This window comes from Anopheles funestus, chromosome 3RL, assembly GCF_943734845.2.
Source record: "Anopheles funestus chromosome 3RL, idAnoFuneDA-416_04, whole genome shotgun sequence".
Lineage (NCBI taxonomy): Eukaryota > Metazoa > Arthropoda > Insecta > Diptera > Culicidae > Anopheles > Anopheles funestus.
In genome coordinates, this window is record NC_064599.1 from 4,572,244 (window position 1) to 4,594,532 (window position 22,289).

The following is a 22,289-nucleotide window of genomic DNA, read 5'->3' on the forward strand; positions in this document are numbered from 1 at the left end:
AGCTGCTTTTGCTCTCTCTCTTATTCTCTTTCTTTGGAGAAGCGTCGCTTGCAAGGAACTCCACTATGGGAATTTTGGAATCTCAAGGGAGTCCAGATTTTGTTTTTGCTCTTTACTTTATTATACTTTTGTATGAAAAAAGCAGCAAGTTGTAAGAATTCAAAATAACACAATTTAGAACATATTTTGATTAATTTTGATGATTTTTTGTCATTTACTACTCCATCGTGTCCGATCTGGGCGGTCAAAAGGCATTCTTCTCTCCAAATGCTACCCTCACTGCACATTCTCCGACGATCGCACAGAGCTGCATCGTTTGCATTTCGTGTTGCATTTTTGCTCTCAAATGTGTTGGGGCTACAAAGTGTTTCCTGTTCACGTAGGTTGCAATACGAGGACACATTTTTGATTGTTTGCAGCGAAGAAGTAATGTTGTATGGAGGTTGGGAATTGGTTTAGAATTGCCAAGACGATCGTACATGATCGCACGGGCAAGAAACTTAGCAAAGGGGCCTATATTTTCGCCTCTCTGATCATCTCTCTGTGCATACGAAAGAACTCAACGAGTTGGTGATTACTTCATTTTTGTGATATTCATGAATGAAGACAGAACCTAACCCAACCAAACAAATAGAGCGTGAGACATTCCACCGTAACCTTTGGGTAATGGGTAGAACTTAATTTTTGAAAGCAATTTTATGTTCCTATTTTACTGTATCATTCTCACCGAGATGCTGCAAATGGGGATTTGTGTTTGCATATTTTTATTTGCTCTTTTCCCCCTCCCATGTGTTACCTTCGCTATCGGAGATTGTTGGCCATTTATCTTATCACCTGTGTCGAAGGCAAAAGACAAAAACAGCATGTACTATAATGTCAGTGTTTGAGTTGTCGCGTTTATTCACGGATTAAAGGCGACTGCACCCGCCCAGTTGTGAACTTACTTAGCAGAGCCACTGGTTACATTTTATGAAGCAGCGTGCTACACCAATTAAACATTGTCTGAGCCAATTAAACTATTTATTTATGGCTTTCACACAGATTATTGCACTAGAGTAAGATGCTTGATTGTAGTACGAGGACATAATCTCTTTGTTTCTTCTATGGACAAGCATGGAAATAGTTTGTTACATATCAATTGCGAATCAATTGCATAGGAATTTATACGTCTTTTTTTCTAATTTTCTAATTTTATCCTCCACCTTCCTTAAATGCTTCCGCCGTGTTAGGCACACCTTAACTTCCACGTGTCACATTTCAAAAATACTTCAAATCCGGAAAACAGCTCCCGTGCGCCTTGTAATGGTATGAAAACATCCGTTAAACTCTTCCCTTTACCGGACGGAGGTTAAATCAACACCTTTACTTAGCGCACATACCACTTAAACGCCAATCGGCCCCTTGCCACGATCGCCAATTAAAGCTTGACTCATCCTTGCCATATCCAAGTGCTGTGAAGATCAGCTTCTTGCTACTTTTTTTTGCTGCTTTACTCTTTATTTGTACACCGTTGGTGCTCTCCAAATCTGTTTCTTTGTGTGTTGCTTTTTTTTTAAAACTTCCGTCATTGCTATGCTGATTGGAGCTCAGCTCTATAGGGTCGCTGGCTGGAAAGATATGTCTCGCGTCATTTTATCCCTCCCTTCAGACTTGTCTATGTTTAAATTTGTGTTAATGTGGCTTTTTTGTTTTTTGCACCCAATGGGTGTACCATTCGCCACTCTGCTCTGTTAGCTTTGGTTAGAACGAATGGATTCTGGGTCGAGTTCCGAGAGTTTCTACGATCACGTACAGCGAAATTGATAGACAAATCACGGTAGAACTGGAATGGGGGAGTTGCAGGGAAGGAACACAACACTGAGAACAACGAATGTCCGGAGACATATTTTTTATGGCGTTTTCTGCCTTTTGCCTATTCAGGTCGCTTAGACCGATCGTCATTCATTTCCTCCGTTCGTGTACCATTCAGTAATTCTATATATCATGAGAATTCTAGTTCCAACATTGGAGCCGATATATTTGTTTGTAAGGACGTATGTTACTCAAAATTAGAACTTATGCTTCTAGCATTCAAGGTATCAACTCCAAGTGAATCTCTTTTTTCAGTGTACTTCATCCTACGTAAACGGATATTTAACTAAACCCTCAAGTTATTTTACCAACAAGAACTTAAAGTAAAGATGTTTTATAACTTTAATCCAGTAAATAATTTGGCTTCGATGGTTTGTTGTTGTCTTCATCATTCTTTATACGAAAGTATCGGTACCTAACCTAATCCGGACTGTTTCCTTGAGCCCAGAACTTGAAGGCTACAATTAGGCTTAAGGCTAAAGGAAATCCTGGGTAATTCGTTAGGGATGAGTTAGGATGAGGAAGGTAGCTCAACTTTGTCTCTATAATACAAACCTTAAACTCCAAAAAAGAAAGAAGACCTCCAGAGATTGTAATGCCTTAAAAGTCCATTCTCCAAGTACTTAGTAGTAGTAAAACCCATACCTATAACAATTATTTTTCCCCTTTTCGCAATGATTCCATGCCATTACATCAGCATTCATTCAAGGGTTGATCATAGGTGTCTTTCCGTTCTGTTGATCTTTAGATTTTATTGCACAAGAAATGACACTAGCAAACCGGAGACGGAGATAACGGAACGCGACGGTTTTGCAGCGGTGAAGCGGTTTCATATTGCATATTCCCATTAGCAACCCTAATGCCATCCCTGGGCGATGGGCATCATTCGTTGTTCTTCCGGACTTTGAGCGTTTGAATAAACGATGACTTACCCTAGTAGGGGAGGGATCTCCTCCCTTGACCGGGCCCAAGTATCATGTTCGCAAGTTTGTGCCCCGTAGAAATGGGATTCAATTTCTAGGTGCTTTCCTACGTAGTGCTTCCCATTCGTAGCAGCAAAAGACGCATCCATGGCGCAAACGCTGATGACCTGCAACGCACCGGATATTGACCTTTTTTGCACGATTCGCTTTCCGCCCGTACGCGAAATTGGTAGTGTCCTCCATCCAGTGTCCCGGAATTGTTTAATCCAAATGGGCTGACCCGTACCGAACGATCGTACGAGAGATTGTCGATCGATCTGCCCGTCTTTCCTTTCGGATGAACTGACCTCGGTTCAGCACACGCGGTGCACGTCATTCAGGTGAAGTTCCTGAAGCGGGGCTTTGCATAGTATAGGCCGAGGTCTCAACAAAACTCACCAAGCACTTCCTGACTGAGTCAACAAGTACACACACACACACGGTTGTTGTTGTCGGTTTTTGCTTATTGGGTGTTTTATTTTTGTTTCTTCCATGCACTCGACGCCTTCCGATACGATCGTCGGTCACGCTATGCTCAGTCGAGGAGATCGAAGATACACTTATGCTGCTCGTTCGATACCTCTCTACTCGTGTCCTCTCCTCTGACTCACTACTGCCCATAGGTACAGAACAAAAAGAAAAGAGTAAAGCAAAAACCTGTTCCTGGCAGTTCAGTGGTAGAGTGTGTTATCAAATCGCGTCCTCCCTTTGGTACTGGTGGCAGCTCCGATCTTGCCCATAGATGGGCAAGACCGGCTCTCGAGAGCCTTCCCGCAAATGGAAGGTACCGAAAAATTAGCGTGTAGCGCGCGTCGCTTGCTGTCGGAACTACCTGCAACATGACCTTCCGAAGTTGGCAGTTTGGAAACGAGTCGTTCTCGCCGTGACGCTGTTTTGGACAATTTGTTTGGAAACGCTTGATGAATGGTGTTTTTTGTGTGTGTTTTGTCATCCATCACCAAATTATCCCATTCGTTGCAGTTGCATTTCCACACCTTAAAGTAAAAGTTAAATAATACCGCACCTGTTCAGTCTGACGCTGGAGTCTAAGTCCCACGCCGGGGAGCAAAAGCGGGTGCGTTTCTTATCGTGTTTTTTTTACTCGTCGAATTAAACCGGTAGCCAGAGATTCCTTTTACGGGGTGACGGTTAAATTAAATCACATCACTGTAACGCTACACCCCTAAGCCTAGGGTGGGCACGAAATGTATGATATGATTGGACATCCAGTCATACTACACAGGCTTAACAGCCGCGTTATGCAGCGTGCAAGTCAACTGTCTGGGTCTGGCTTTTTGCCTTCGCAACTTTAATTTTTTTTTACTATGGAGTGTAGATTTTTTCTTTTCTTCCATGTTCTACTCTTTCCGCTAAAGCCTGCCGAGACGTTGATAAACCACGCAGAAAACTCTTTGTGGCGTGAACGGGGTTTTTTTTTATTTATTTGTTTACGTTATGGAACGCACGGTGGCGCTACGTTATGATTGAGCTGCAGTTGATTCGGCGGGTGCAGCGCATTTGGCGCCCGTCTGGCAAATCGGTTTCGCCCTAGACGAAGTAAACATTTCACGTAATGTTTTCGTGAAGGAAACGTGTTTGGGCGAAAACTTTAAAGTCATATTTCTTTTCATATTTAGTTCTACGATTTTTTTGCTTTAGAATGGCTATGATATGTGTACAAATTGAAGTCGTTATGATACACAAATAAAATGTTTATTTATTGTCATTTATATTAAACAAAAGATTATTTTCTATGGGCCATATTTTAAACATTCGCCATCGTGATGTCAGTTGAAAGTGGTTATAAAATTCACATTCAACAAATATTTTCCATACAATTGTCACATTCAAACAAACTTTATTGTCCTCAGACGACCATAAACTAACAAAGAGCGGTCAAGCTAACACGTGTCACTTCAAGCGCATCTTCCATCTTCCGGAAGTGCAGAATTTACCATTTCATTGCGATCGTTTCAAACGATCGGTTTTGCACTTTGCAAATATTATTTCTTACACCATTTGCAACGCAGCTTGCCATCTGTCAATCGGCGGCGAACCCATTGGAATAAACTCAAACGGTCCTGTCCCATCGTTGCCGCTTGTTCATTAACAAATAAATTGCACACATCGACGCGAGAAAGTGGTTAATAAAACCGTCCACCACGTTTGACACCTTACGCGTTTTGTTGGCGTTTATATGAGCAGAACGCAAAATTGAAGAAAGAACACATCTGTACCCCCTGTCCCGGTCCGGTTGATGAGTTCAACTTGAACTTTTGATGAGGTTGGAGGATGGAGCTCTGGAGCACTGTTTTGGCCTTGTTGGGGGCACATTGATTGCATCTTGGTGTAGGTCTTCGGACGGAAATGAAGCCATACACTGTTTCTGTAAGGAACTTCTCTCCCGTGTACCGTTCACTGTCAATGTCAATTGAGTGTAATGTGCCTTTGCCAAGCGGATTGTGACCCTTGCCGGGGTCGAGAAGTAAATTAAGACAACGATCGGTTTGGGTTCAAAACAAACAAAACCCTTTGGTTCAACGAGATTGTTGTAATTGGACATGATTTATGGGTGAGAAATGAATGAAAATATTAGTATTTGTATGTTTGTTCTTGCTATCGTTTGCCTTTTAAAATCTTTTTTTACTTAACTTTTGAATCAAATAAATCTCATTAAAAGTGGAGTTCAACGATGTGAACCTTCTACTTTCTTTTTCTAGGATATCATGTAAAGAAAGTATATTGTACTCCATTTCAATAGAGTTGTAAATTACTCTTGTATCTACCACGTTTCACTCAAAACTATTGACCGATTATTGTAACGATATCCGCTGATTGACGTGGTGACGTTTGCCAGATACAAACACTCTTCACATGCCTTCCGGAAGACATTTCCAACAATCTTTTATTTTTTAGTTTATTTCTACACTCCCACCGAGGGGTTGAGTTGCGTGAGATTAGCAGGATCATCCCTCTAGCAAAATGATCGTGCTGTGTTGCATCGTGCTGCATGCCCCTAACGTACGAAATGCACTTGGTTTATTGCGGTGGAAAATACTGATCGAGATTTCGCGCAGAATGATTTATCGCTCTAGTGTGTTCGCATCCCGTGCAATTGATTCCTTCCTTTGCCCAGTCCCCTCCTCTAGGGTGGTAAGGGTATCGCCCTTATATCTCCACCCGGCATGTAGATCAGCTTCCAGCGGGGCCCATCACAGTGCAGATGAACACGCGGTGAGAGTTGATTGATTTTGTGCAGCATGCGCCGTGTGATCAGTTTCGTACGATGGCGATTGGTGTACTTTTGCGCTGCTGTCCGATGTCTTCGGCTTCGTTGAGAAGAAAGCAAAAAACTAGAATTTAGCTGCTCGCAAGATGGGTCAAGTTAGAAGCTTACCCTTCGTACAACTGTCGAAAGGTCGCATTCTCCAAAACCAGGCGTAAGTTTCGTTGCTGGCAGATGTTAAACAGTCCCAAATAAAACACCGAAACGACAAATCCAATACCGGCTACGGTGTAGCCATAGAAAAAGATCGGATTCATGGCCTCGAGTTTCCACACTTTCAGATCCGCTTTTTAAAATTAAACTTAAGTAAAGAAAATGCACTTAAAATTTTGAACGAACAAATGTCGAAAATGTTAAATGTTTTCTTTCTTCATTACAGCCTACTTTGTGTATTGCAGTTCGCATCGTTAAAAGCATATAAAACTCAAAGCTTGCTGAAGCGCAAAATTTAAATCAACCACAGAGTGCTTAACGGTCAAAAATGAGTTACCTTCGCCCATCATTCTTCTCTCCCTCCCCCTCCCTCCCAATCAGTTCTTTAACCATGCTAAATGGATAAAGCATAATACGATTCGCAAATCACAATCAAATCGTTCGTATGATCACTCGTCTGTGCTTGAGTGGTACTTTTGCTGCTTGTTAGCTTGTTGTATCGGGGCTGGATGGCCATTGCCCGGGCCGGAATGACGTCATGGATTTCGGGGGTTCGTGCTTTACTTTCCTCCCACAAAGACTTCCTTGCGCAAAATGAGCTCTAGCGTAGTGTGTTCGTTGTTAATTCGGAATGAGTTTTTTTTCCCCCGAAGGAACTCACCATTTTGAGAACATTTTTCCCCGAGCTGTTAAGAGTTGACAAGGCTGGTAACGTCCATTGAAGCCCGAACCCTGTATGTGTGTGTCGATTGTTCGTGATATATCCGTTCGAAGTTATTCTCCCGGGATAAGTACGAAGCGCGCTTACTTCCTACGGCAAAGTGGAGCGGTTTCGTACGTGGTTAATCTTGGTCCTTGTTATAGTGAATGGTTCGTCACTTTGCCACAACGTGCTTCCGGCCATGTTGGTGGTTTGTAGTGGTGGAATTCACTCGCACTAATCAAGCTTCTTGTGGTTTGATTTTCACTACCAGCGTGTCCTCTGATATGGCTCTTTGCATCTTCCCTTACTTAAGGATGCTTGTTTATCAAAGTCCTTATTGAAAATCTATCCTGAACAAAGCACTGGTCCCGTTTCCTACGTAAGATATAGGAATGTGAATTGATTTCACCATCCCTGGGCCACAAACAAATGCCACATTGCACAGTGGCATGCTGACAAGCAAAGCAACATTATCATTCACATCCATCTGCTGTGTTATAATAATTTATCACACACCTGTGCCCGGCTACGGCCAGCAGTATGGCAGGGCAATTCGATTTTCCCAGTGCTTTCCCCTTTGGGAAATAACAGTTTTAGCTTCGTTCACGATAAGAATAGGGAATTCCTGGTTTGTTGGATATGGTTGTGGTTTGGCTATTTATAGTGTTGCTTATCGGAACAGGTGTCTGTTTACGCACTGATGGGTGGAAAGTTGCTATATACCTTGCACGACAGAATGCACACACAAACACACACTGTATTGGGCGGAAATTACCCTTTTAGTGTGCACGGGCATCCGGATAAGGGTGGATTGTTGAGGCGTGGGAAAATCCCGTAAGCTACCGGAAAGTTATTACGTTAAAAAGCGTTTGGAATGGTTTTTTTATGAATGGTATTATCACGCTTCACTGTTCAACGATATTTTAATAATAACACTTAGCTTGATGATGTTGTTTATTAATGTTATTTATGATAATGCGATGAATAGGTGATTATATGTATATCGTAAAGATCTAAAATACTGCAAAAATTTAAACATAAAAAATATTGTAATTAATAAAAGCTTATATTGTGTTTCAATATTTAAGAAAAAAATAATGAGATTCTTGAATCTTTAATTCTTCGACATGAATAAGCTTCTGTTATCCTGTTACTGCTTGTACTAAAGTATAGTTCTAATTTTTATAGCATGTATAAGTGCATGATTTTATATTGCTATAAAAAAGTTCTCAACATATCTCTATGTATCTACCTACCTCAAAGGAAATAAGTTTAGTTGAATCTGTTTCATAACTAAAATCACTGAACTAGTAACAAACAAACACCCTTTATTACTTCTATTCATTCAACAAAACCCCAACCGAGCAAGCTTCCTTTCCGATCCTTCTCCGATGTGTGCCATGCTCGTAGCGCATCGTACACGGTTATCTAAAAGCTAATCACCATCACCATCGCATAATCCGAGGTCAGTGTTCCCATCAGCAAAGCGAACGGAATGGGGAATGGGCGTTCGGTGTTCTGCCACCGACCCAAGGCCCAGTTTGCTGGTACCCTGTTACGCAACCTGCTACCAAAAGCTTCCAACCACCCCGAAGACGAGCCTTCGGCGAACCGACACACACCAACACACACACACAATTGGGATACTCACGGGCGCACGAGCGCCAACAAAGCTCTACCGTTCGCTCGATTATCCTGTGACGTGAGTGTGAGGAAAAACAAATTTTTTGAGTACCAATACAATGTGCAATCCGTGAACGATCCGATGGAAATGCTTTTCGTTCGGGCTTTTCAGTCTGTTGAGTGCGAAGCGACCGTTAACGTCGTGGTGCTGTGTTGGCTGCTGACAGAAAATCGCAGGATTTTCCCTTCACCTTGCGGAGGTTTTTGCAGCGATTGGGCAAGCAACGGTAGGGAAGCGTGAGCGTATCTGCAAAACAGGCGTGAGTGGAGAACAGAAAAGAGAAAAAAAATAAACGGCCCCAAAAAGGATAAGGACTTTTGCATTGGTTTTGTTTGATCGAAAACGCGTTTGACGGCAGTGAGTTGGAAAAGAAAGCTATTCATATCTGGGGAAATGATGTAAAATTTCGTGGATATTTAAATCAGTTATTGAGTTTTGATTTTCCTACATGAGATAAAGAAACTCCAGCGTGTATAAAGTAGATCTATGCCAAAGCAATAAATCAAATAGTGATCTAAAAACGAACCAATTTAACTTTTGGGGAAAAAAACATTTTCTACTTCTACAAACGATGTTCGTGTTGTGCTTTATCCTTTTATAAGCTGCAATTACAGCTTAATGGTACAAATTTTCACTGATTGCGCTAAACGCTTGAGCTTCAATCGCGGAAACGATGGAAAATTTTCGTTTCTTTGATTGTTACTTGTTAAAAATGCGCTTGTGTACGTGAGTAACTTTCCTGTTGTTGTACTTCCTAAGTAACAATGTTTATTTCTTACTTCTCCTAGTATCCTTCCACAGCCTACAACTGGGAAAAGCAAAAGATCCTTGTAGTGCGCTGTCTGTGTGAGTGTGTTTGTGTGTCATAAAGCAAAAAAAAATCCACCTGCACGACAGCGAAGTGAATGAAAGCTGAGTGTCCCGAGAGTGAGAGAGAGAGTGTATTAGGAAAAACGGGAAAATCAGTAGGAGAGTGATTAAAAGCGGGAAAATTGAGAAAAGCGAAGAAAAAGCATCCCTCAAACCCCCCAAAAAGTGGGAGAGCACCCGTACAAAGGGGGTGACGGCGAGCAGGAGACTCCCACTGTGTGAGAGTGTGCGTTTGTGCGGGTCCTGCCGCATGAGAGCGCGCGAGTGCGAGCAAAACAACAGTGAGAGCTTGTTAAGGATGTGATGTGGGAGAGTGATGCTCTCACATTCAGGCCGAATTTCGGTTGCTAGTGGTGAGTTTGTTCGCGCTTTTCCGAATCGATTCTGAAGCCCAAAGTTCCAGCAAGGGCAGCACCAGCAGCAGCAGAACCAGCAGTAGTAGTACCAGCATTGTGCAAGTGGTGGAAAGCAGAAATTTGTTTTATTGTTTCGGTAAGAAGTACATCAGTGAAGTACAAATAATACTCGAAACGAAAGCAAAATTGCTCCATTAAGAACGAGCAAAGGCAAAGGAAGAATCGAAAGAATACGTTTTCTACGGGTTGTGGTCCTGTGCGCTCGAAAGGCAACTCGTATTTGAGGTTATGGTGCTGTGAAGTGTGTGAAAACGTCACGCTAAAAGGAGCAACTCCTCGGTCGGTCGGTCGGCTAGATCGTGCTCTTCCATTTACGGCAAACTGTCTAGGGATAACGGTTACCGTCTTGAAACCGAAAAAAGGATTCACGGATTAGTAGCAGATTGTGGCAGATTTTTGCAAAAACACTGTAAGTATATCGTGACACCTCGCAGCTAGCATTCGGAGGAATTGCTATTCGTCCTTCCGTTGCAAAGAAGGGCGTGGAGCTTTTCTGTCTGTCTACCTAAGGAAATCTTACGTCGCGTGAATGTCGTTGAGAGATGTTTAACATTGAAACTTTCACATCAGACTTCTACTGGTTTCAAGCAAACCCAGCACCCTGATAAGGTCCATAATTATAAAACAGAACACGAGGGGATTGCGATTACAGTGACGCCCATACAATCCTCTTGCTGCCTCCTGTTTAGCTTTATTTCACATAAAACACCAGGCCAAAGAGCCCCCCACCGAAGAGCCTTTAATTAAAAGACACGAGATTGTACTAGTTACTTAAACAAAAAATCAAACTAAAGGGGAAAAAAAACTTTTCTCATTATCCTTGAGCATTCACATTTACCCACCCGGTGCGGATGGGAATGTGTTTGTCTGTTTATTTGCTCGCTTCATTCGTTATCAGTCAGCAAATGGATTGCCTGAAGGTATCCTCCTACATAAACCTGCAGGAACGTCGCGACATGACGTTCCGTGGGCAAATTTGCATTCCTGCCTTTGGTACCTTAAAAGGCTTGGACGTTTGCCAAAAGTAGGCAACTTACACAGAGCAAAAGCCACCGTTGGTGGTGAATCTTACGCCATTCCTTTGCAGGACTACACTAGAAGCGGTTAGTACTACAGCCCCGTTATGTAAATTTATTGCCTGTGGAATTTGGAATACTGGGAATGTACGAGGAAATACCTTGTTGGTGATATCGTGCTGGGGACAATTTGTGTTGCAAGACTCGCTCGGGTATGGATATGATCAAGATCAGTTTTCAGGCTGAATATTTTAAAGGATTTATTAGGTGTGGTGTTTTCTGATAAGAAATGTTTTATGAATCAGTTTAACTTTGTAAAGTATCAATGTAATATATCAAAAATAAATAGATGAAAGGAGGAGTTTGCTGGAAAAGCTCAAGCTCAATAATCACCCGCAACTATGAGACTCTTGAAAAACAGCTTTTTTATGGGCGGAAAATCCTTCCACCGCAACAAAATACTGCTATGAAAAATCCAACACTAGAAACATTGTAAAACACACGACCCTTTGCTACGCGGCCATACACCGCCGTGTGCCGGTATCGTTGCGTGCCGGGAAAATCGATTTTCCCTGTCCCGGGCGTTGTCAAAATTAACTGTTTGACTTTTTCGTTACCGATTCAATTCTGGCTAGCGTTGCACGGCAATGCTGTCCGGTTCGGTCGATTTCACCTACTTCCATTCTTCAAACCAACGGGGGCTAAAGCTTGCTCATGTGACCTCATCTGTCCGTTATTGGGTACTATCGCCAACGGGGTACTATCTATTGGCGGTGTATAGGTTGTGCCAGGACACAGCCAAACCAGGCGAAGGGAGAAAATAATTTTATGCTGTCCGTTTAGTGATGGTGATTGAAGGAGGTGCATCGATCGGTTGCTCAAAAGTTTTGCACCATTAATGCAGCTTTGCTGTGGTGCTAACGTGAAGTTGAGCTAATTTGGAATGTTTTTTTAAAGATCGTTTTATGTTTAAAAAAAAATCCTTATATCATAAATCTATCTTTTATCATAAATTAATCTTTTTTATATATTAGTTTAAAAAATACTTGGAATGGATATTACACTTTTTGAGTATATCATTGGCAATCATTTAAAACTAACCACAAGTTTATTCAATTTATTTAAAATAGTTCCTAAAACATTTCATTACTATTATTCGAACTGGTTTAATTGTCGTAAAAATTTGTTATAGACCTAGGATTTCCCCAAAACAAATCCCCTCCTTAGTTCAGTTATTATTTACCAACAAAAAAACCCCATATTGATCAAACACTTTTCCTCTGATTGATTTTTGAATCACACTGAGCACCACCATTGTAGCCAGTGCATGAAGTGTCATCATACCACCGACTCGTATGCTCGTCATCATGTTCATCAGGGGCGTATCGTATAAAGCATCCACAGGCCACAGGCTCACCACAAGCGCACCCAACCACCCATTCGGGGAATTGAATTTGAAAGCGATGCGAAACAGAACTCAACTCGCACAAGCTTTACGTAAATTAATTTTGATGTCGCCATTAAATATGTTCCAGGCCAGCGCAAAAACACCACCTCTCTTCAGTGACCCGCACTGATGACCCGGGTATGATTTTTGGGTAATTTGGAAAATTAAATCACAACCTCAACGGCCTGTCCATACCGCTTTCCATCGTTTTTTTTAAACGAACACCATCTCAGGGCAACCGAGACGGAACGAATAGTTGGAATGAAAAGTTTTCACACTGTCAATGGACGTTCGGTACAGAAGTCGTCGAGTTGAAGCTAATTGATAAATGAAGCACCGGAACATCCGTACGTCCACAGCTGGCCGGTTGCCGCCCGAAAAGTGCCGCATCTCCGAGAGGGAGATTTCCGATCTCGCCCAGAACCGGGATGGAGGCGAAAGTTGGTGACATCTTATTGTACAAATCACGTGCATAATCGATTGGCAAAAGCTATAGCGTCTGGGCCGTCTGGGCATGGTGGCGCTGATAGTTGGCCATTTGCCAGCCGTACCATACGGGTACACGGGGGTCAGTTTGCATCGAAGCACCGAAACCGAGACAGAATATTTTCGTTTTTCCCGTCCATTTCTTGCTCGTGCCGGTGTGTGGTGTGTGTGTTCGAATGAGTTGATTCGGCGGTTGCAATCTGCAGTTGTGCAAATGACTTTATCGTGGAAACAAATCGATTTTGGATTGTGCATTTGTAAGAACACATGAACTATGTGGTATTTTAAGATCAAAGAAACTTTGTTTATCGCGAAAAGAGCAAAATTATCCGGAAATTATTGCAACCAAGCAAATAATAAGCAATTTAATCTCAATTCTTCTTCCGTGTAAACACAATTAAATCTACTAAACGTGACTTTTCATGCCATCGTATTAAATTGTACTTGTTTTCAACTTTTGGCTATTTATACAATGATGCAAGTGATGAAATTATTCGTAAAATAATAGCTTCAAAAAGGTTGCAAAAAAGAAAATAGCAATTATTCATATTGTTTCACTCTCGATACTGGATTCGCTTATATTCTTTTACTCATTTTATGTTTATTTATTGTTCTGTCATTTGCAAATAATAATCTTCCTTTATAAAAGTCCTTTTAGGGACTGTGTTAAATATTTTTTAAAAAAATTGGAAATATTCAACGCATTGAAATCCTCTCTTTTGTTCTTGTGCCTTTGTTCTTGTTTCAAATAGCACATTTTGAATAGCCTCTAAAGCCCATTCAAAACGATTCCACCACCCCAAACCCCCCAATGATAAGAAAGAAATGCTTCACATTGACAGATACTAAACAATGGCTGTGTGCGGACCAAGCGAAAACCGAAGCGTGGAAACAGTTTCAAAAAAACGGAATCATTTCACGTACACATATCCCCATACAAAATGCCACCTAGTGGTAAGCAGAGAACAATTAAAAATAATTAGTAAACTTCAGTTCGCCCCAGGACTAAAATGATACACCACTAAGGCACAACGAAGCAAAACTATCCGCCTATCCGTGTGCCATTTGCTGCCAATCCTGTGTGCTTCGTGCAGGTTCTTTCGCCAGTTTATTTCACCACTAAAAGGGCGGGAGTTTTTCCACCTCGCTGAATACATATTTCCCAGCATCGCCAGCCTGCCACCATGGTAACCGGCAACTGTAACGGAAAAGCCCCATTCGTTTCATTACGGGCGGATGAGAATTTCCACTGAAGCGCTAACAATGTGCGCGGCCAGGGAAAAAACCGACGCGTCTGACGTCATACGTTCTCGTCGTTTATTCCGATACAAACACACACACGCACACAAAAACCCATACACCTTAACAAACCTCCCCGGGACGGAAGCTGTGGGCGCACTCGATAAGGATGTTTCCATCCCTTAGTCGCCCCGGCTTCGTTCCCCCGTTTTCCCCCGTAGGAAAATGCTTCGAGTAGCAAATGGCGCAACTCATTTCCGCTCATTTGTTGCACCTGGAAAATGTTCTGTAGCGAACAGCAAAAAAGCACTGAACCGGGGGGGGGTTTAAGCATACGAGATGCTAGCGGGCCTTTGGTCGACCTTTTGCCATTGCCTTCATTTTATGCCACCTCAAGAAAATGGTGGAAAATCTACCTTTTTTTTGGTACGCAGTGTGTGATTATGCATTTATGTACCGCACGTCCGTTCGTTCCGCCGTCCACTTTTCGCCTTCCTTGCAGATGAATGTATGAAACATTCGTTTATATTTGTGTGTGTCTGTTTATACGTGTATACATGCAAGATAGCATTCATTTTCAGGCCAAGGTCAATGCTGCTGCCTATCCCAGGATAGGCGGCGTACGGTCACGTGCTACGCATGTCATTGAGCTTTCGTAGATGGGGAAAAAGGAAAAACAAAAAAAAAACACAAAGCAAAGGCATTCGAAGGCCTGCTGTAACCCGTTCCGTTCTGGCAAACAATATAACCGATAGCCGATTGCTTCTCGGTTTTCCTCACGATAGGCTCAATCGATGAGGCATGCAATCCGGTGGTTCGTGGTTCCTTCATGCCATGGGACATATTCCAGTGGAAGCTTTCCTAATGATTTATGCACAAATGAGCGTAACCCTTGGGATGGGAACGATTCACATGTCCTTCCTTCCGGGAAACAAAGCGTTAATGAATGAACGCTGAATGGCTTGTGTTGAGTTTGCTGGTTTTATTAATAACTTTTTCTAAGAATATACATCGTTAAGAATATTGCAAATGGGGTTATATTTTTATTACTATTATTTTTATAATAATTTAGTGTTAAAATCCAAACAAAATTATATTTAAAGCTTCTATAATCACTTACTATCGCGAATCTATTGCTCCAATATATGATTTGTTTTTGTTAATGACAGTAGGCCAATTGGAATGGTTTTTTTAGAAGTTTGAAACTGATCATGATCAAGACTTTTTTCAAGGATTTAGAGCTTTTTTCTTTATCTTTCTTTATAACCGAGTATGCCCGGGATAAGGCAAAACACAAGGAGGAAATGCCTTGTGAAAATTGTAATTACTTCAGCCCTTTGTGGTTGACAATACGGCTAAAGCCACAATCATGTAATATTAATAAATCTTCCCCTATGTCTACTGTATTTGATAATCTATTTAAACTTAAGTTGAGGCACTGTTGTTCAAATTTACCACTGGGAATCTAAATTTCTTAGACGTACCTGAGAATTATTTCTCAGAAAAGAATTTCTGTCAAATATAGTGACTTTCACGTCGACGTATTCTTGTTTTATACTTCGAAATTTAATGATAAATAATTATTATAATTATAACAAACCATTCACTTAGACATTCTCACATTCTTTCACAAATTGTACAGCTTTTTCCGTTATCAATAATTCTATTTCAATAACTATGATTTTCAAAAGTATATTAAACGTACTAAATCTATCGATATCACGTGTATCGCTTACCTCGTTTAGTATTCCTATTCAACCAACAACTGCATCCCCAACTTCACACCAATTCCAATTGGCATAATCACAACACGTGTTTACATTCTCAGGCAATTCGCTTTATCATATCGTTGCAAAATCGATCGCCCAACGTTGTTTTCCTACGGACAGCTGGACATGAGTTTTACACCATAAAATTTGCTATCTGATTAGCCGACGGGTCTGCTCTCGTCTGCTCTGCGAATGGACTCATATCTTCAGCAAATGGCAAACCACGCTAAAAGCCGTTGGTTTATCATCTCTCTGCCATTATCAACATATGTCCGGCACTAAATATTTGCGCTTTCGAACATTTGCAGCTGGTCACAATCGATCGGTTGCGACGATCGATCGGAAAAAGGCATTCGCTTTTGCATCGGTACGACCAGACTGGTGCGGGCGTTTATCATATGCAAAATTCGGGCTGATATCCTCTAAGGACTTCATGTCGACACGTTGTTCGCAAGCGTAGATTTAGACACACACACGCGCACTCGCCCGAAAGCTGCAAACAAGGACGATTGTCGGTGGGACATGTCTATTGGGGGAGGGCTAGCAAATATCGATGTAACTCCACTGCGTTTGGGGAGAGCAAGAGGAGACACTCGATCTGTGCACGATTGCAATCAAACGTTCGCACATCGTATTCCCAAATCACATTTCACGGCATGAACGCTGTCAGCGAATCGAAGCGATATTTATGACGTTTGACCATTGGGCCGTGTTTGTCGAGTCGAGTATCAAGCAAAAAAAAAAAGACAGGATAAAACGATATTTTCCATAAGTGGATGCGGTGATACATTCGCTATCATTTTGTTGCAACACAACATACCAGGCACGCAAAAAAAAAAACTTCCCTCATTCAACCATTCACCTTGCGTTCACCATGACCTTGGGAAAGGGTGATTTCACATATTTCGACACGTTCCCGGGGTTTTTTTCTTTCGCTTCCAGTTCGGCCCGCGTGCCGCTTGTTCTCAATGTCAAATGGAGACGCCTGGTAGTTTACGCGCAGGCGGAATTACACACCTCGCTCGGGTGGATTTTTATGAGTTTTGCTAGCAGCTGGTTTTTTGCAGATGGCTTCAGTGCGTGTGTGTGTGTGGATGTATGTGGGTGAGTGGATATTAAATCAGCCATATTCTGCCAACAGGATATGAGGTTGTATTTTTATAGGGAAAATTCATTTCCTTTCAAATTCATTTTTCATACACATATTTATAGCAAAGGCTTTGATTATGGACTGTTACACCTACCCTGCAACGATCCTTTTTATTCGATTTTCGGATATAAAAATAAGGGCATAAACTTATTGATTCGTGTATAAATTAGAACCATTTTTTTCTATTTGTCTTTTGTATAATATTTTTTTCTGCGCGCTAGAGCACACGCGTCAGTGTAATTCATTCTCGTTATCGCTCCTCACCCTGCTTGGCTGCAATCCTTCATAATTATTCTTCCGATGGGAATGACGGTCTTAACGTGTGCTGGAAAACTTGCCAGTATACATTTTACTTGCGCGTGCCAGAATGCAATAAAATCATACTACCAGATCGATGCTTGCCCGACACTAACGGTGACGCGTGCTCAAAGTCCTTTACACGTTTTCCTCCCTTTGGCACCGTTAATGTAAAGCAGTTGTGGCGTGCGTTTACTATTACAGCTTTTCTTGCCTTCTCTCTTTCACTGTTTTTCTATCCTTTTTTATACGAACTACTTATTTACCGAACAGACGTTGGATTGGAAGTGCATTTGCATGGTATGTCTCACGGTAGGTCACCAATCCAGGTTGGAGCAGGAAAAACGATGCCATGAATAATTTAACAATTATACAATTGCATTTAATGCTGGCCGTTCATTAAGTGCTTTTGAACCGGAAACGGCACTTTTCCGTTCGTTGTAGTAGTAGCAAAGGTATAGTGGTTTTGCTGGAAAGGTTGCACCTGCACCGTGTCGGAACAGGTCAAGCTTTTCTGATACATGGATTGTGGTTTGAAAGATTTTTATCGTAAGCTGTGGAATATATTCGCGCCATAATAACAATGATTTACAATGTGTCTTGGTGATTACGAAGGTGAGATTATTTCCACCATGTAGAAAGGGTAGAAAGGGGGTAGATAAATTGAAAATTTTGCCAACAATTGCTATCCAATTATTTGTAATTTCTATATTACCCCTGACGTTGCAGCCACAAAAGAAAAACATACCGAAATGGGAAGAAAATGATGGTCGCATGCTCGTAATAATTTTCCCAAAAAAGGGACGCACCGATTGATGATGATAATGTCGCAGGTCAAATGATGCCAGATGTGTGGTCTTTTGAGACCTTCAAACATGCAAACGAGTGACCATCAAAGTACAGTTGTCCTCGAAATTCCCCAACGGTATCGCATTAAGGTGTGAGACTAGACTAGACCTCTAAAATGGGCAAGAACAGGGCGTATTATTTCACAATTACACGAAACACTGTTTGCCGAAATGTTTGCTGTTGATTGACATACAGCACGAACAGCAAGGTGCGTTTTATTGACGCCTTGTTTTTTGGGACATTTAAAACGAGCAGAAAATTATATTTTAATTACGAATTAATAACAATTTAGTGACCTTTTTCTTCGATCTTTAGATGGATAACATTTTATTAATTTGGTTTGGATATTTGGTGTTCTTCATTACCATTTTTGAGTGTATTATTGTGTTGGACAGATGCCAAATAGTTTTATTTTTTTTAAACACTAAATCATGTCTATTTTTCCTTCTAGACCTGCCGTAGTGTAAGGCTTTGGTACAACAGCCCCACTGAGAAAATCAACTGTTCTTCCACGACGTTTTGTTTTTTTTGGCTGGACCTAGCATAAATGCACGCATAAACGCTGTGAGCAATTAGTACAAAACGGTACTTGTACTAAAAAAACCCCAATCGACATCACAACCATTTTGGAAAGAAAAAAAAGTTGTGATCGAACGATGAGCTTATAAGGTTGGCAGTGTTGCAGAAATAAATGAGCTGTTCGTCTGCTCGGTTAAACGGTACACATCGACCAGCGGCAAATCGGCAACGAACGCACGACAACGACGGTTCGAGCTAGTACGCATTGCCCTTCGCCGACGCCACGTCATGACCGGATGTGAGGTAATTCCGGATCCGGTGACGCAGTGATGCGGCGAGGGTGCAATGCTTATCTCGCCCGTCTCTGTTTCAGGAGTTACGATGCATGGGCTGAGTCACCTACAAACCGGCTCAACCCTGGAGGCGCTCACGCAGGCCACGATCATCCTCATCCTAGCGGTCGCCATTGTCATCTCGAACCTCATCGTAGTTGCCACATATCTTAACTTTAAGGGTAAGTTTTGTTCAAACGGAATCAAAGAGGAGGCACTCATGTTCTAACACGTCACCGGTTTCGGGTTTTTGCAGGTCCCCATGAGGTTATAAACTATTATCTGCTCTCACTAGCAGTGGCCGATCTGTTGTGCGGCCTGTTCATCGTATCGCTCTCGGTGTATCCCGCATTCAGTGGAGAATGGATTTACGGCGACGTCGTGTGCCGGATGGTCGGCTACCTCGAGGTAACGCTCTGGTCCATCTCGGTATACACCTTCATGTGGATCTCGGTCGATCGCTACCTGGCAGTGCGGAAGCCACTGCGGTACGAAACGATCCAAACCAAAACCAGGTAAATGTTGCACTTCCGCGTCCAAGGACATGCGGCCAAAATCGAAAGCAAATCTTAACCCAATAGTCCACGATACATACTGATAACCTGAATAGCCGCCCGTTTGTATAGAGCTCCACCTAATTGGCGCGTACCGACACACCACTCTGCGCCCACCTCAAACATTACACCACCCAACACAATGTTTTTTTTATAAACATCCTTCCGCCCCCCTGTGGAGCCCACGGTTCGGCTCCTTCCGGCCAACACCATCGCACTTTGGTGTGACTGTTTCGTTGTCGTGTGCGTGTGTGTGTGTGTGTACGTGTGCATATGTTGTAAGATGTAGTTGTGTACCATATCTGACACTTTGTTTTCTTTCCATTTTTGGGTTTTTTTTTTGTTAAACAATTTTCTTTCCTTAACACACTGTTTGATGATGATAACACGTGAATGGTTTTTGGTGTACTAGAAAACACACAAAACAAACGTTCTGTTACTAAATGCTTAATCCGAGTTGATTATTTTCTTGTTCTTGTTTGCAATGGAGATCCATATTAAGCATTCGGATCATATCTTATTACATGAGATATTTCTACCTTTTTTTCCCCCGTTTTTAAACTTTTCCCCCTTTGTTACGAATGTTGTTGTTGGTTGGGAAAATGAGAATGTTACAGTTTTGTTTTGCTCTAACCCTTGTTGTTCTTCTATTGATTTTATTCTATATCTCAATCAACCCCCTTTGTGCTGTTCTTCTCTCGAAAAAAAAATTTAATCCTTTTGTTGTGTTTTTTCTTCTTTCTTTATTTTCATTTCACCACCGTATCTCATGCAATGTTTCTCTTTCTTTCGTTCTGTTCCCATGGTACCCCAACCGGTCGGTTCATCCCCACCGAAAATTGTATGGCAAAACTTGCTACCGCATCCTTTGCGCCGCACGGTTGCGGTTGATCTCAACTCTTCTCTCCATTATTGCGCCAACTCCCAACCTGCCAAAATCGATCGCGCATTTGTCGCGTTTGGCCCACCAAAAAAAAAACACGCACACACGGCCAAAACTCTTCACATACACACATACACCTACTCAAAATAAAAAAAAACAAATTATCATTTGGGGCTAATGCCCCTAAAACATCGCGGCCACCCCATTTTTTCCATATGCGTCCGGTATGCATGTGTGTGTGTGTGTGTTTGTGTGTCTGTGTGTGGGTGTGTGTGTGTGTGTACGCGCACGGGAGAGAGAAAAAAAAAATACGCGAAAGAACGGAAGACAAACCCATTTATTGATCGATGTTTGTTGGTGTATGATGTTCTACCCCACCCCAATATATACTAATATCTAGGAATGGAAGGTTTGAATACTTTAGCCAGTTGATTACTATTACTATTATATTTTCTCCCCTTCCATTTTGAGCAAAAACATTCCTGTATCTTTGGGCTATATTATTTACTTCCCGTTTTTTTGAGCTTTTTCCGATGCGCATTTCTGTAACTAATACAAATGGTAGAAAGCGCCTTTTGACCCTTGTAAATAATGCAAATTAGTTATTTTATTTTGTTTTGTAGATATTTTTTCCTTTCAGACTAATTTATTTATTTATTTTAGTTTTATTTTCTACTCACTCAAAACCTAGTTTGGTATGAATGTAGATACAATAGTTAGTGTAGGATTTGGTAGTATTAACACTTGGATATTAGCACAATATTTGTACATTACTAACACCTAGACACGCATTTCAAGTTCTTCCTGTTTGATAAGTAGTGATCACTTAATGATTTTGCCGAATTCCTTTACTTTTTTTTATTATTTCCTGTAAGTTTACGATAAATTCAAAACAACATCTTTAAAATTGAAATTTGTTTAATAGTTTTATGTCGTAAAACAATTGTAAATCCACAATTCTACGACCGTAAATAATTAATTGATTGGCTTATTTGAACATGTGAAATTTTTAAGACAATCGACTTCAAATGAGAAAGTTGGTACCATTTCTAGATTGCTACTTTTCAAGTTGAAGTGGAATATGTACAGGTAGATCTCGAACTTCTTTCACGAACTTGTTTTGCAGGAAGAATTCGAGCTTTCTTGGTGAACACATCCCGTCTCGTGAGCAAAGTTTTGAAGATGTGTTAGTTGAGAAAGCTTCGCAAAACATGTTAGCTGAGAGCTTGAAAAGATTCGAGAAATAGTGCCAACTTTATCATCTCAAAAACTCTTTATAACTAAATCCCATTGTTTCTCCAGCTTCCAAAAATGCAACTTCAATCAATCGGTTTATTAAACAAAATTAAAATAGTTCCAGAAAATAACCTGATAATACCATCCAATCGGAAACTAGTCAGGTCACTTTCATAAAGGATTTAATGTTGAAGGTGCTAAATTAAACAAATGGCAACCATCCCGAAACGCTGGCTATTCTTGATGGATCGGGAGTTCATACTAACGTCAAGTTCTTGGCCACGATTCCACCCTGCGTTTAGTATATCCCATGCGTAAAAACTAGCTGCTCGTACATTGATGTAAAACATCCCGCGTCCCATGTCCACAACCCCGCTTAGAACAGTGGTCCCAATCTGCACACCACACCGCTAATGCTTTAGCCGTGATTAGATACGTTGTATGTTGTCGGTAATTGTTTGGCATTCCCGTACTGGCACGTGCACGGCTGCGCACCACGTAATGCGTTTTCGCTCCGGCACGCAGCCCGGCCCTCGGTCGCGTACGGTTGTAGTTGCGCTGCGCGTAGATGTTTTATTGTGCCGTGA

At 41.5% G+C, this 22,289-nt stretch overlaps 2 protein-coding genes across 6 annotated transcripts in view; one reads left to right on the forward strand and one right to left on the reverse strand.

The window, feature by feature from the left end:
- The window catches only part of LOC125772157 (G-protein coupled receptor 52), a 36,228-nt gene that overhangs the window by 7,706 nt on the left and 6,233 nt on the right, over positions 1–22,289 (forward strand). For 2 of the 5 annotated variants that reach the window (XM_049443598.1, XM_049443599.1), the window contains exons 2-4: positions 9,428–10,334; positions 18,630–19,211; positions 19,286–19,544. In XM_049443598.1, the coding sequence (XP_049299555.1) occupies positions 19,043–19,211; positions 19,286–19,544 (428 nt within the window). In that variant the 5' untranslated portion in view covers positions 9,428–10,334; positions 18,630–19,042. Of the gene's footprint in view, positions 1–8,684; positions 8,899–9,427; positions 10,335–18,629; positions 19,212–19,285; positions 19,545–22,289 lie in introns of those variants that run through there. The other 3 variants (XM_049443600.1, XM_049443596.1, XM_049443597.1) reach the window with 3 other exon arrangements.
- On the reverse strand, positions 5,683–6,558 carry LOC125772196 (uncharacterized). Its single transcript, XM_049443657.1, has 2 exons — positions 6,211–6,558; positions 5,683–6,142 (listed from the first exon to the last, which is right to left on the reverse strand). The coding sequence occupies exons 1-2, from the start codon at positions 6,354–6,356 to the stop codon at positions 5,959–5,961; spliced, it is 330 nt and encodes a 109-aa protein (XP_049299614.1). The 5' UTR covers positions 6,357–6,558; the 3' UTR covers positions 5,683–5,958.